Raw genomic sequence first — 14,772 nt, forward strand, 5'->3', positions numbered from 1 at the left:
GGAGAGAGATGCTGAAAACTGTCAAATGCTGCTCTGGTATATTGGAGTTGTCCAGTGAAAAACAGCATCAGAACGTCTTTGAGGTTAACACGTGTGGGATGCTGGGAAACCAGTTCTGATTTTGGCTTTCGGTGTGCGAGCGGGTTTCGTCAAAACTCACAGAAGTGGTGCTATTCCCTCTTCTTCAGGAGAAGTGTTGCTACGTCTCCAAGCTCTCTTGTGAAGACGGAGCGAACCTTGCTGGTATTCCTCTCGTTCCCCTACGCACGCTGTGTGGGTTGCTTCTTCCCTTCATGACCATCTGAGGTGCAGGGTACCTAACGCTGTCCCATCATGACTGCCCTGAGGGTTTTGGCCAAGCTTAAGCCATTTTAGGGAGAGAGCTTGTTTTTACTCATCTACTTTGTTGGAAAACATGTTGTTTATCTTCTTCCAAGGGAGAACATGCTTTCACCGCAGCGCTGGTTAGTAGTAGTCTCTTCATTAACGTTTTGGAATTAGAATGATAAAATAAATGCTACAGTTATGGCAAGTGAATGTTGCTGTAAACATTACAATGAGTGATGGAAGCAAGGCGTGAGAGCCTGGAGCAGTGCGGAAGGCCACTGGTGTGCTTAACTTCATTTCAGTCTTTTTCTGTTGAAGTTTGGGGACGTGAGGTTTATGGTTTATTTCCCAAGCAGTCAGGAAACAAGAAAACTCTCCATCACAAGTGTTCAAGGCCAGGTTGGAGGAGGCTTTGGGCAACCTGGTGTAGTGGAGGGTGTCCCTGCCCATGGCAGGGGGGGTTGGAACTAGATGAGCTTTGAGGTCCCTTCCAACCCAAACCATTCCATGATTCTATGATTCTATGATTGTCAGTCAGGGAGGTGGTTTTCTCCCTTAGTTGTTCAGATTCGTTCACTTAGACCGCTCTTTGGTTTTCAATATGCTGTGACCACATGTAGTGACTAGTTCTGAAGACAGGATGCTTGTAGGTTTCAAGAGCTATGCTTGTCCCCTCTTGTCCCTCTATCCCCAGCACACCAGAGAGCAGCTATCCATGAGGGTACCTGTGTTTCCACACACTGCCTGGGGATAACTCTGAGCGTGGCCCCTGTTTTTGACATTGTGGCATGTGTTTATGGAAATTTGCTCTCTTTGTGCTGGATACTGTTCCACTCATGCAAGGGGACAGGGGTAGGATTTTAACATGGACTACAGTAGACACAGGATTGTATGAGTTTCTGCATTGAAAGAGCTGAGTAGAAGCACAGAGACATATTTTTCAAACGCAGAGTATGATCTACTCAAGTTGCCTATCTACAGACCACGTGAAAAAGGCCAGAGACTGCTACCATAGAGTTAATATTGAAACTTTGGATGCTTGGTTGATTTCCTAGCTATTATAGTTTTATTTTACTCCCCTCTTTTCCTCAGAATTGTTGTGCCAATTAAGCTCTGTGAATTTCAATCTCTCAAGTTCTTCAATTATGACATTGCAGTCCCTCTATGACAGCACACTGGAGTGTAGCAGATAGGATATTATGAAGTGGAGACATTCAATGGGAAAATGTCCAAAAGCATTTCGAATCACTTCAGATAATTAAACGAGGGGAAAGAATGTGGCATGTTTAAAGAATATGTGGTGGTTTTGCAAGTAGGATGATGCTAGGTGCCTGTGCATGGGAAACTCATTACCCGTGCTTCGCTCATTCGTTTTGTTGTAATGAGAAAGAAGAATTGCAAAACGCCTCTGTGAGTATTGCCTTTATGAATATCAGGAGGTTCTTGCACTGAGACCACCGCTGCAGAAGCAGCAGGTTTAACAGCCTTGTTTATTCCTCTGGATATACCCGGGAAGAAATACAACAGTTGAAGAAATAACAACTAATTCCAGTATAAAGGTCAAACCAACCTGAATTGAGATGCTTAAGAATTAATGGAGTACGCTGGTGTCAGCAGGCAGAGGTTTAGATGACATTTTTTATAACTGCCTATATGCCATCCCATTTCACTCTCCTCACCTCCCCCATTCATAGGCAAGGTTTAAAATGCATAGCCGGGGGGCTTTCAATAAAAATTTGTGTAACAGAGTAAGGCTGTACTTTTATGTGGGAGAAAACAGGAACTTCATTATTCAGAAGGAGGAGAAAGAGTAACAAGGATCAGTAAAGGTCAGACGTCTGTCTGAGCTGCAGGCAGAATATCCAAGGAGAGGGGAAGCACCATAGTTGGGTTTGAGTCAGCCTTGCACGACCAGTGGCTTATTATGATCAATGCTGCCACAGAGCTGGTAGAGCAGCTGACTGTCATCATTTAAAAAGTCATAGGAATGTGTAATGTTCTTCCTGAATCACCAGTTCTTGAAGTACTGTGACTATACTGAGATGTCAGTCAAAACCAAAGGTAAGCAGAAAAGCAAACTTCAGAGCATGAAAAGTGCATATTCCTCTCCAAAGCTTAATAGGTTCACAGCACCTTCTCTACATCATTAAAAGCAACCCTGTGAAACCTCCTAACCAAGGGTCCATTGCTGTGATGTTGGAGCCCAGAACAGAGATGTCCATGTGTGACCATATTTTAATTAAGATTTAAGGTGGCAATCAGGAGCTGCGTTTCCAAACCTTTCCACAGGATGAGGAGTTGCAGAAGCAGTAATGAGATCATACATCTCAGTGCTGGCAGTCTTGCAGAGTACCCAAGATTCATTCTTAGGCATGTCAGACCTCAGAATCAAATAGTCGACACAGCTCAGATCTGAAGGTGCTTTACAGCTCCGTGAGGTTCAAAAGCAAACACAGAGCTGCTTTTAGAGATTGCTTATGGTGTTTCTATTTCAGGCATGGGATTTTAGCTAGGTGTCCAGTTCCTCCTTCACTTTACCTTATCTCAAAGTCCTACTTAATGCTTAATGACTGCAGGCAGGTCATGCCGCATCCCTGGAAGTGCTGGGTGGGTTGGGGCTGTATGCCACAGAGCACCTGCCCAAGGAAAGAAGCCCAGGTCCCTGCTCACTCGCCAGAACTGACAACCAGACAGTGCTGGCAGAAGCCAGGATTTGTTATTGTAAAAATTTGGGTCTCTTCTGCCAGCCTGATTCCTTGATGAAGCAAAGGTCAAGTTTCATGCTCCATGTGGAGCAAGGCATGGTCCTTCTGAGATGCGTAACAGTGAGTCACGCACCACCCAGGGTGTTGAAGAAACATGTACTGGATTATCCAGACATTGTATTGTTTGGCTTTAGGGCAGTGCTGTTGAACCTCTGTTGCTGGGTGTCACTTCAGTCTCACAAAGCAGCTTCGAGAGACTTGAAGATGCATTTTGATGGATAACGATGTTGGTGTCTTCCCCCTTATCTCTGTGTTGCACAGGGGTGACCTGGAACAGGGAGAGTGACCAAAGGAGTTTTGCCCTAAAAGACAGATCAAAAAACAAGCCTGTGTGCTGTCAGAAAGAGATTTGCTCCGTAGGCTTTTGTCTTCGGTTTCTCCTGTATCACCAAGGGAAACCCTGGTGTCTGCTCCTACTGTGATAATGCTTCAATTTTTTTTCCTGAGTAGCACTAGCATGAAAAGCACCCAGCTCTTGTCATTTTTTATAGCCTGATATGCTGTACTTGGCACGTGGATGGTTAAGGGAGAATTTGATAATAATCTGCACCTATCTGAATGACATATGTACCAAGAAGGAAAAGCAATTGTTTCAGCTGCTGAAAAAAGTGTAAGTAGGAAAAACTAGAAAAGGCTGAATATCAGGAAATGCATCATGACAGTAACATCTGTTGGAATGCAAAGCAATCTCCCTTTGAAAGTGGTGGGATCAGCATTGCTTCTGACATTTGAAGCTGGATGAGACAGAACCTAATTTGATCTACAGCACGCTTGGCTTCCAGGGAGGCCGTCTGTATGATCCACTAGATTTTTTTTTTTTTCCACCTCTAACTTCTGCAAGTCTGTCTTTCCGACTCTCCCTGGGTGATGAAATATCATTATAACCTTTCGAAATAATATATTGGTGCCTGGAGAGCAGAGAGTGATTTTCTCATTTGCAAGTGAGAGGCAGAGTGTTAAAATACCATTCCTGTCATTAAATGGATTGAGTAAAAAATTTGATGTGTTTAAAACAGGACGTTTTCTCCCTCCCTGAGCAAACCACCTAAGATTTCACGTTGTGGAGGGCCGGGAAGGTGAGGCTAAGAAGTTTAAATAATGTTCATCATATTCCCTGAGGCTTAGGTTAGTGAAAGCTGCTCGACGTCTGAAAATGTTTCGGCAAATCGGATAGGTAAGCTTTCTGCTGATGTACAGAGGATGAGGAAGCCTGTGCTGTGTCACTCATGGATCAGGAGGGATAGAAGTTGTTCTTCTGGGCCATCAAAGCTTCTACTTGTTAATTTGGCTCTGGGAAATGTGAAAAAATTCACGGTGCTGACAAACATAGTGATTAAGTGCATAAGTAATTTAACTCAAGAATTGCACTTTTGCATCTTTGGCGAATAAATTAGTTGTGGTGTTGCTTCGACTGATTTTTTAATCGTATCCAGCAGTTGATGCAGTTCTTGATAGTATTTGTTTCCTCTTCACGCAGTGCAAAAAATTGGTAATGGTCTGGTACTGCTGAGCGTTGTAGTTGACAACATTGGAAACTTCAGACATGGTGATGAATTGCACGATGATATATTAATGTTATTTTGATCCCTGCTCCTTCAGAATTACATTGATCCAATTAGGTTAAGTAGCTTGCCATCTAAATTAATTCACTTTCCTCTATTAATCTTCTCTACTGTGGGTCAAAACCAGAAATGTAAATCAATCTATTACATTGCATATCTTTGAGGGGCAGGGGAGGGTGTGTGATTAAGTTACCTAATGGATACATATGTTGAATTCATTGTTTGGTAGGTTAAAAATTATTGCCATAATTGGAAAGTGAAGTGATGCACACTCACTTGTGGAATTTGAGTGCTTTTTACACTTAGTTTTCATGGCCTTTCAAGAAATGCCTTTACATGACTTGCTGTCCCTGGATACTAATGCTGCGTGCTTATTCGGCTACACGGCTTTTAAGATATTAGACATTTTGAAAGTGTGGATAACAACTTCTTTCTTTGCCAGAAATTTTTGACCTCCCTGGCAACATGTCTTGTAGAGGTCCCCAGCCTCTACAGTGTGGAGAAAACCTTTCCTCTGGCTTGCTCTGAAACTAGTGCTAGAGCTGTACGTGGCAGGAAAAGAGATGTCTTAGCAATGACGTCTTTGTTACTAAACTGAAGGGGTGTTAATGCAGACTTCTGAAAAACTTTCTCATTTTCTTAAAAAAGTCCTTAAGTGGCACACAAAATTTCAAGCCTATGCCTTTCATTAACCTGAAATCCTACTTTGGCTTCTATGTTGAGGCATACTTTTAAGTTAGTCCAATAGTGGGACTCCATCATCCCAGTGCTCTTGCCAGTCTTTTACTACTTACTCTGGGAATTCTTATTTTCAGCCAGTATTTTCATCAGGATAGATAGCAAACTTCTATCCTGATGAAACATGACTGATAGGGAGATTGATGACAGCTACATCAGGAATTTGTTTACCTGCTCTAGTTCCTCACTTTACTAAGTAGAACTGTCCATGAAAGACTCAAATGAAAATGAAACGTTGATGTAAGGGAATGAGATCTAGAGGCTGGAAATTGAACATTGAGACAGTCGAGCAAGATACAAAGTGCAGTGGTTTTACCTAGAGCTTAATTAACTGTTAAAAACTTACCAGGCTTATGATAGCTTCTCCATCATGAGAGATCCAGACGAGGGCTCTATACAACGAGAAAATGGATCTGGTTGCATCACAGTCATAGTGCTAGAAGATTCATTTAAGTCAAATGACCTACGTAGTGCAGCAGATCAGACTGCTGATCACAGCGCTCCCTTCTGGTATTACAATCTGTGAATCTACGAAATATTTTCTAAATCTGTGCCTGAGGGTGGAATGAACAGAAGCAGAAAGGTCACCTTTATCATCACTGCTGTCAAACACTTTGGAAATTGCAGAGCATAAAGCTAGTATATTGCTCAATCACTTTGCCCTTATGCTACATCTGTTACCCTATCGATGCCTGTATTTTGTCCAATTAAATAAAGATCGCTCTGGTATGCCACATGAAATTCTGTTGCAGAAAGGGCACAGCAGAACTCTGTTGGCTTCAACAGTGATGGGATCTTACCTTTTGCCTTTACAAAGGTAATGAGCACCTGCTAAGTGCAGAACTTAGCAGTGTTGTTAGATAAATAATAATGATAATAAAGAAAGCAGCTACTCTTTGTGATAATTAGTCAGTAGGAAACATGGATAGAGCAGTCATTGTTTCAGATAGGCCTTCCAGAGGCTGCAGGCACAAGGGGTGAGATAAACATAGGTGTCAAACACCATCCAAGACGCCACGGGGTGTTTGAGGTGTCCCTATGGAGCAGGTTGGTGAAATGTATAGACTAAATCTAACTAAATAACTAAATCTAAATCAACTCGAGATGCTTGGTTAGGTCACCAAACCCTGCTTGAAGTGCAGTGGTCAGCTGAGATCCAGAGCAGCTCCTGTTCAACCCACCCAACACTGCAGTGCTGTGACATTTGGTATCTGTTAATATGCTAGTATTTCCCACAAGCTGAAAAATGTGAAGTGAGAATCTGTGCTTGAATACTCATTGTCTTGGGCCTTGCTGCCTTCATTTTTTCATGTTGCCATTTCCTTCTTTTCTTTTTTTTTTTTTTTTTTCCTGTCTTGTTTCATTCGGCTTTTTTTTCCCCTCTGCCTTAAGATAGAGGCTTTTAAAGATGGGTTTTCTCTCTAATAAATGCTTGTATAGTTCCTAGCACAACCAAGTCCTGACCATGACTGAGCGATTGGATATTAATGTGATGCAATAATGAAGTAGTGAAAAGTCAGTAATGAAAATTAAATGTTTGTCCATGTTTAATTTTTGATGTCTATACAAAATGTAAGAAATATGTATCGAGACTGTGTACCAGTTTACACACGTATATATGCAAGAGTGCAGCATTAACCAGCTTTAAATAAAAGAAAGGGCCTGGTTTCTTCAAATGAACAACCCAAGGGAGAAATGCTTCATTGTGAAACTCTATGCTAAAGATTTTCAATAGTCCAAACTCTGCAGTTTTCGGAAGGTGATGGTGGCATTTATCTTTGGTTTCTTCTATATTGTGCTTTCGCGTTTCACTAGAGTGTTTGTCAAAACTGAAGCACATTTGTGTTGGGGTACGCAGATTAACACCTATGTTAGGAGTAAATGTGAACATGTATTCTTCATTCTGGCCTTGTTAGAAATGCTCTTTAGATAAGGAATTGAAAAATAGATCAATAGCAAGCCTTTTTTTTTTTTTAAAAAAAAAAGGCAGATGCTGCTTACCCTATTCCATGAATTTACTACAAAAAGAAAAGTTTTCGTAGTTGTCACGCACGTGGCCCTCTCTGGAGATTTCTGGAAAATGATAATTGCAAGTCAGAATTTTTTATATCATTGCAAAAGGCAGGCGAGGAGGTGTGGAGAGAATGAGAAGAAAATGTCTCATCACACACAATGTCTCCTGATACATCATTCCAAGCAGTTAGATTTCCATTTGTGGATATGATGTGGAAGATGATCCGAGGGCTGGAGCACCTCTCCTATGAAGATAGGCTGAGAGTTGAGGCTGTTCAGCCTGGAGAAGAGAAGGCTCCGGGGTGATCTTATCGCAGCCTTCCAGTACTTAAAGGACCTACAGGAAAGCTGGAGAGGGGTTTTTGACAAGGACATGTAGTGATAAGACAAGGGGCAATGGCTTTAAACTGAAAGAGGGGAGATTTTGATGACATATGAGAAATAAATTCTTCACTCTGAGGGTGGTGAGGCACTGGAACAGGTTGCCCAGAGAAGTTGTAGATGCCCCATCCCTGGCAGTGTTCAAGGCCAGGTTGGATGAGGCTTTGGGCAACCTGGTCTAGTGGAGGGTGTCCCTCCCCGTGGCAGGGGGCTTGGAACTGGGTGATCTTTGAGGTCCCTTCCAACCCAAACCATTCTATGATTCTACGATATCTTTTTCAGATGATCAGAATAAACCCAGTGCTCTGACTTCTATAATGTTCTTGTTGTGTTTTTCCTTGAGTGTCTATGGAAGAAGTTTGTTTCCTTTACCAAGAACTAAACTAGTCTTTGGATGGTCACTTGCTGATGAGTACAACACATCATATAGTAAAATAAGCAGCACAGGGAAAGCGTTTTCCTTTCCCACAAACCACCATTACTTAACAATACTCCAAATGTCTAGATTTCAGATTCACATAAAACGTGTCGAAAATCACATGGAAGATTCACTACTGATTTGGGCTGGCATGCAGTCCTCCTTTGGAAGAGAAAGCAGTCTGGAAGCTTGCAGTCTTTTCCCCAGTAACGAAGGAAGTGTTCATGTACTGCGGCTCCAGTATTTGGAGTTATATTTTTCCTTATTTCGCACACGGCCCCGGTAGTCGTTGTGTCGTTAATGTTTGGCTTTGATCACTATCTCAAACGGAGCCGCTAGAGGACAAAGTCAAGGTGACGTGGCCTTAATATTATGTGTGCTCCATCTTTTCCAGGGGCCTGTTAGCCAGCAGCTTCACAGAAACGCATTATTTGAAAGACGGCACTGATGTGGTTCTCGCACGCAATTACACGGTAAGGTTGGCGTTTCGTGGGTGGATGGTGCTTCATCATTAAAGCCCAGAGTGCTCTCCGCCGGGATCTGAGCCGTGGGATGAAACAGCTAGATGTGTGATCTTTTTTTATTGTTGCCTTCAGTATCTTCTTGACTGCTGTGATCCTACACATGAGTTTTTAGAGAGAGACTTTAAAGGCAAGCTGCAGGGTTTTAACCAGGTGACTTTTAAAATCGGCGAGATTTATCCAGCTTCTTGGAAATACACTCGTTAAATTTTTATAATAAGTGCAGCCATTGTTGATGAGTTATGGAGGAAAGTCTCGGTTCAGTCAGGAAGCAAGCCCTCAATAGCTGATTTCCATAGTGCAGAAGCTCACATCAGAGGTTCTGAAGGCTTGGATGACTTTCTGCGTTGGGGAAGCCATGGCTGGGTTTTGGGAGAGGGAGTTAGTTGTTTGGGTTTATTTTTTTAAACCAGACCATAAGACCATTATGGATATACTTTTATATATATATATAAAATAGAACTATAGAATCCCAGGTTGGAAGGGACCTCAAGGATCATCTGATCCAACCTTTCTTGACAAAAGCAGAGTCTAGTGGAACGAAGTGCCACTCGTATTTCTGTAAGTTCCACAGCAGCCCCTCTGCCCCAGTTAGCTGAAAGCTGTGACAAATATTAAGGACTACAGCATCAGCTATCCGAAGACATAAAACTACCTGCTCTTCTTTTCTGGTAGCACTCTTCTATAGCAGATATGCAAAAAGTGCTTTTTAGCCTGTTTCTGGGTTTTTTCCTAACTTCCCAGAGCTTTGCCTCTTTGACAGGGCTACGTGTATGTATGTGTATATTTATGTGTGTGTATATATACAAATATGACTAATATGATCCTTGTTAAAATCAGGAGTTAAAAACTACTTTTTGTAAATAAAAAACACTTTAAGGCAGTAATGTTTTTGTCCCCTGACAGTATGAAAGCCTTGATTAGGAACAATGCAGCAAGCAATTTTAATTACAAAGTTTCTCTTTTATCTGCCTAAGTCCTATAAAGTATTTGTTATGTTACGTTATTTATTTATTGATGCTGTCAGAAGAAGCATTGTGCTTTGTGTTCCCATCCATGATGGGCTTTGCTGGTATCAGTGAAAGGCATTATTTCCATGCGTAACATCTTCCTTCTGAAAAAGCATCTTCATTATAGCCCCAGACCTCCCAAGTAAAGCAATCATTTTGAAAGCTTTCAGTGTTTTCCTTTTTGCTGGATGCTCGAATCTTCTTCAAAATGAGCTTAGTAGAAAATAGTCATTTGTTTTACAAACAGGAAGGCTGTATAGACTCCTCAAGAAAGTAGAAGGAAAGAAACGAAGCTCACAACTCTTTGACAGATTAACCTACGTTAATACAAGTATGTGTGCAGCTAATGATAGCAAGACTATCCCTTGCTAAAAAAAAATACTGATTTTCGTAACGGCAGTGAGTAATGATTAATACTGACAGTGCATTTTGCTGCCTAAAATATTTTTTGAGAGATCAGTGAATTCATTTTTTATTAAATGCTGCAATATGGTTTAAAAAAGATAAATCTCTGTGATTTGATTTTTATATCTTTTCTTCACCAAGGACATCAATATATAGCCTGTAGTTGAAACTAAATCCAATTTCCCATTGAAAAGTTGCTTAGTCAAATTCTGCTTGGAGGTCAAACCAAGTCAGGTTTGTGGAGTTGTCGTGTGGGGAGTTTCTCTAGCACACGAGTCAGCGTCCAGGTTATTTTTCTGGTTTATAGCACGTGAAAAATTTGCAGTTGTCAGAAGCTGGTATTTATTAAATGATCTCAGGTAGGATACTCTTTTAAGTATGACAAATCAGCCGTGGTAATTATTTGTTTTTAGGGGGTCATCCATTTTATATACTAGTTTACAGGCATAAAAAGATTTGAAAGGAGGAAAAAAAGTCCTGCAGTTCAGTGGAGTTACTGAGCTAGAAATCAATTTTCTACCAGTCCAATTGCAGGCCATGGTCTGGTAAGTTTACATTTTTGCTATTCAACTTCGGCATCGTATAGCATGTGGGTCTCAGAGAAATTGCAAAATGGGCCACAACAAGGAGCTCAAAGTCAATAAAATGACAAGTTGCGTGTGGAGAAGGAAAGGAATGGGGACTTTTGTCTTTGATAAAGTCAGCGAGCGTGTGTGGGACATGGTAGCAGGTTGCCCTCCCTGTTCTGCTGGGGACTGTGCTTAACACCGGTGATGCTAAACCCCAAAGGCTGCCTTCTGCAGAGCTCTGAACTGCACCTCTGCCTTACACTTACTTTAAGTGATGAGAACGAACCTACTTTATTTTTGGTTTTAAGACTATTTCAGGGTCACTGTATGAGAGTCGGTGCTGAGACGGGGGTGTTGTTTTTTCTTCTCTTTTATCAGCTGGATGCATGTAACTGGTAATGTTAAAATAAAGTGAAATGGTACACTCAGACTGAAAACCTTGACGTCCATACCAATTGTGACTGAAGCAATCATTCCCAAAAAACTCAGTCCATGACTTCCTCCCCTCTATTGTGGCTTTATCCTTGCCTAATGTAGTACTGACTCTTTATGAGTACTGATGATAAAAATACCCAAGAGTAAAATACTGTTACCATGTTTCTGCCATTTCTTTCACCGAGAAAAGCGATTGAGATTTGTATTTAGAAAGTCAGATGTTGCTGTTCTGCGTTCAGTTGCTCATGTTGGAGTTACAAATGCTCTAAACAAATATTTTTCATGGTATAACCTTACTTGTAGAAAACTCATATCTGAAATATTCCATCTTGCCCAGCATTTTCATGGCTATTGCTTTCTTTATCGAAATCAAGGTGGTCTTTAGAAGTCTGCTCTGTGAGGCTTTATAAGTGAAAACCATGCCCCAAAACGGAAAAGGTTAATTAATGCAGCTAGATGGATGTGAATGAGCCGGGTAATAAAAAGGCACAGTGAGATGACTGTCAGGTCGAAGCCTGAGTGATAACTTTCCTTTGCACTAATAAGATAGGAACCTTTTACAACAGTGTTTTCAGTTTCCAGGTGGCATTCAAAGGAGCCATGAGAAAAGAAATGCTGGACGTGACACAATCGTTGCTTTCCAGCCAGTCACATAATTGGGAATGTAATATAACCTTTAGTCAACAATAAAATTAACCTTGATTCCAGACAGATATGTGTATGTGCTGAGAAAGTATCTCTGTTGTGGGTGCCTTTTGCAAGCAGCGGATTATTAAGGAAATACAATAACCTAGCCACAAAATGAAATTGGATCGTTGCCTCTCAAAATAGCAGGCCGTCTTATTCTTGGTTGTTCTTAATAACATGCAGCCACTCAGTTGGGTAATTCAATAAAAGGTTTCCTTTCCAACCTGTTTCCCTTCCCCTCCGTTTGCTCTGTGATTTTTTTCAAGCTATGGGGTTAGGCTTGGCTTTTTTTGTACTTCTCTTTATACATAGCTACCTTCTATAGACGTACATAGACGTAAATGACCTTAAATAAAAATATGTGTGTCTATAGAAAGTAGTAAAATGTGTCAGCTGATTTGTTCATCTGAGTGTTTTATTAAATATTCTGTATTGTAGTTTTAAATAAAATAACACAGAGAAAGGTTGTCAATCAAGCAATTTAAATACCACTGACCCTCTTTTAAAAAAAAACAACAAAAAAACCACCACAAAACAACAACGACAAAAACCTCACCACCTCAGTCTCCGGGGTTTAAAAGTACCCAGGGTTTCCACTGAGGAACCCTTTGGACTGTTGAGGACAGTGAATATTTAATGGGGCAGGAAAGATGCTGTCAATGTGCTTGCGAATGAAATGGAAAACAACTTTGAAAACCATAGGAAAACGAGAGAGCCAAGAGCTTTTGTGATGACTGAAATGTCTTCTCTTTCTGCAACCAGGGTCACTGCTATTACCACGGCCGTGTACGAGGGTACCCCGACTCCTCGGTCAGTCTCAGCACCTGCTCTGGACTCAGGTGAGCCAACATTTCAGTGATACTTGAGCTCCTCAAGAAACTGTCGTAATACCTGTTGAGTTTTTTGGCTTGCCTTTTAACGAATGTACCAATATCGCGTTTTCAAATCTCGATACAATCTCTGTAAAAACATCTTGCCTCTAGTTGCTCTGAAGAGGAAAAAAAAAAAAGTAGAAAATGCAATCTGGGGGTTTCCACGACCTCCCTTCTCCCTTGCTGCCCTTTTGCAGCAGTATGGTGCTTGGCACGTTTTTGGGCTGACCAGTGGCCCTCCAGTCCTCCTTGTCCTCAAAGCTGTTCCACCAGTGATGGCAGGACTGCTTTGCAGCTGCAAACTCGTGCATCGTCCAGCAGCCTCGTCGTTAAGAGCGGTTGCTCTATAAATATGGCTGTGGGGCTCAGTAAATTGCATTCATGGCAGGTATGAAGCTCAGCACCAGGATTTTGGCTACTCGTTAAGAGAGGAGTAGCAGATTTGCATTGCCGAAAACCAAACCTCTTCTGAGTTTGAGAAGGGAACAGGCTGACAACATTTTAAATACACAATGGACACAGTTCAGGAAACAATTATCTTCCTTACTTGGACAATCAGAGACTGGAATTTACTCACAGAGCTGTTCCAAATCACAGTAATTAACTGTAAATTGGCTTTAGTGTTCTCCCTGGAAAACCCAGTTTTCCTGTCAGTTTTCCAGCTGTCTCAACCTTTTCTGGGTTTGTTTAATTTATCTACAGACAGCGTGAGTAGCTGGAGTCTTTTTCCCTCGATTTTGCATTTTGTGCAATAGCAGGAGTATCACGGCTTTCACAACAGAGCCCTGGGACAGACGGCAGCAGAGAGAGCAAACCGTTTGTTACTGGGACCCCTCTCCCTGTTGAAGGGACCCGTTTGCTGTAGTGGATGGGATTTCTGTGGCTCATTCCCACAGGGAGAGGGCGTTTTTATGGGTCCTTCCTATGTATCTGGCATCTCCTACAAGTTCACTTGGATTAACCCCTTGCAGGGACCACGGCAGCCTGCATTCACCAGTCATTCTTGCAGTCTGTACAAACCTAACGTGGTGCTCTTGGTGTTTTAGTTAAAGGGATGGCATTGCTGCAAGGTCCGCAGGGAAGTTTGCACTGTGTGGGACAGGGTCTGCACCGATGTCTTGTTCCAGAGCTACCTAAGGAATGAAGAATTCTAAAGAGAAATTCCTCTTCTCCACATTAAAAGCCTTTTCTTTCTTCTCTAATGTGCTCTTTTTACAATTGAGCTCACAGAGTTGTTTCCCAGTTTCAGGCAGTCAGGTATGTCAAGGCTACATACGCTGACGGTGACGTTTTTCCCTCATCTGGCACTATTGCAGATAAATCCCCAAAGTGCAAGCTGACAGTATTGGGCTCCTTTCCCATAGGAAAAGTGAAGCAGCATCTTTTTCAGTTCAAAGTTTCATAAGTTTCCCTGCTAATGCATGTTTTGCTCTAGTAGGAGAACAACTGAGGACGTATCTCAGCATCTGTGCCCATTTAGCTGCTGAGGCTGGTTGAGAGAGTGTCCATGAGCGAGAACACTTTGTGATGAGTGCCTGTTGACTTACTCCACAAAACTCATTTCACAGCCTGATAGCCAATAGTAATAACTTCCAGTGCCTAATCTGAGCCAGCAATGTCTCTTTGAAAGACTTCATAATGCACTGTCAGCATCTTGAACCATCCATGCCTTCTCATTAGAACTCATTAGGAATAAAAGGCCAGGTGGTATGAAATCTGAAGCAGCTGCACTGAGATGCTGAGAGCCCTAAGCATCTTCCAGAATCAGGCCCACAGGTCACCGTACACCTCTGCCACCAAAACATTATTGTGGCAATGCGTCACTCAAGAATTTGGGTGGAAAGAGCTAGTTGAGGACATTCCTGCTCATTGCAGGGGGGTTGGACTAGATGACCTTTAAAAGGTCCCTTCCAACCCAAACCATTCCATGAGTCTATCATTTACTGCACGTGATCCAGTCTGAAATAATATGAGGAGAAACAGAACAGTTCAAAACTACTTCATGGCTTGCTTTGCTGGCAACTTTACTGGTGTTAGAGCTTGAAATAGTTGGATAGGAGATGAGATAG

At 41.8% G+C, this 14,772-nt stretch overlaps 1 protein-coding gene across 1 annotated transcript in view; it reads left to right on the plus strand.

The window, feature by feature from the left end:
- ADAM12 (ADAM metallopeptidase domain 12) overlaps positions 1-14,772 on the plus strand; it is a 193,602-nt gene that overhangs the window by 97,520 nt on the left and 81,310 nt on the right. Inside the window, exons 4-5 of the mRNA XM_086617005.1 lie at positions 8,599-8,677; positions 12,594-12,670. Of these exons, the coding sequence (XP_086473131.1) occupies positions 8,599-8,677; positions 12,594-12,670 (156 nt within the window). The remainder of the gene's footprint in view (positions 1-8,598; positions 8,678-12,593; positions 12,671-14,772) is intronic.

The sequence above is a fragment of the Tauraco erythrolophus genome, chromosome 9 (genome assembly GCF_009769465.1).
Source record: "Tauraco erythrolophus isolate bTauEry1 chromosome 9, bTauEry1.pri, whole genome shotgun sequence".
Classification (NCBI taxonomy): domain Eukaryota; kingdom Metazoa; phylum Chordata; class Aves; order Musophagiformes; family Musophagidae; genus Tauraco; species Tauraco erythrolophus.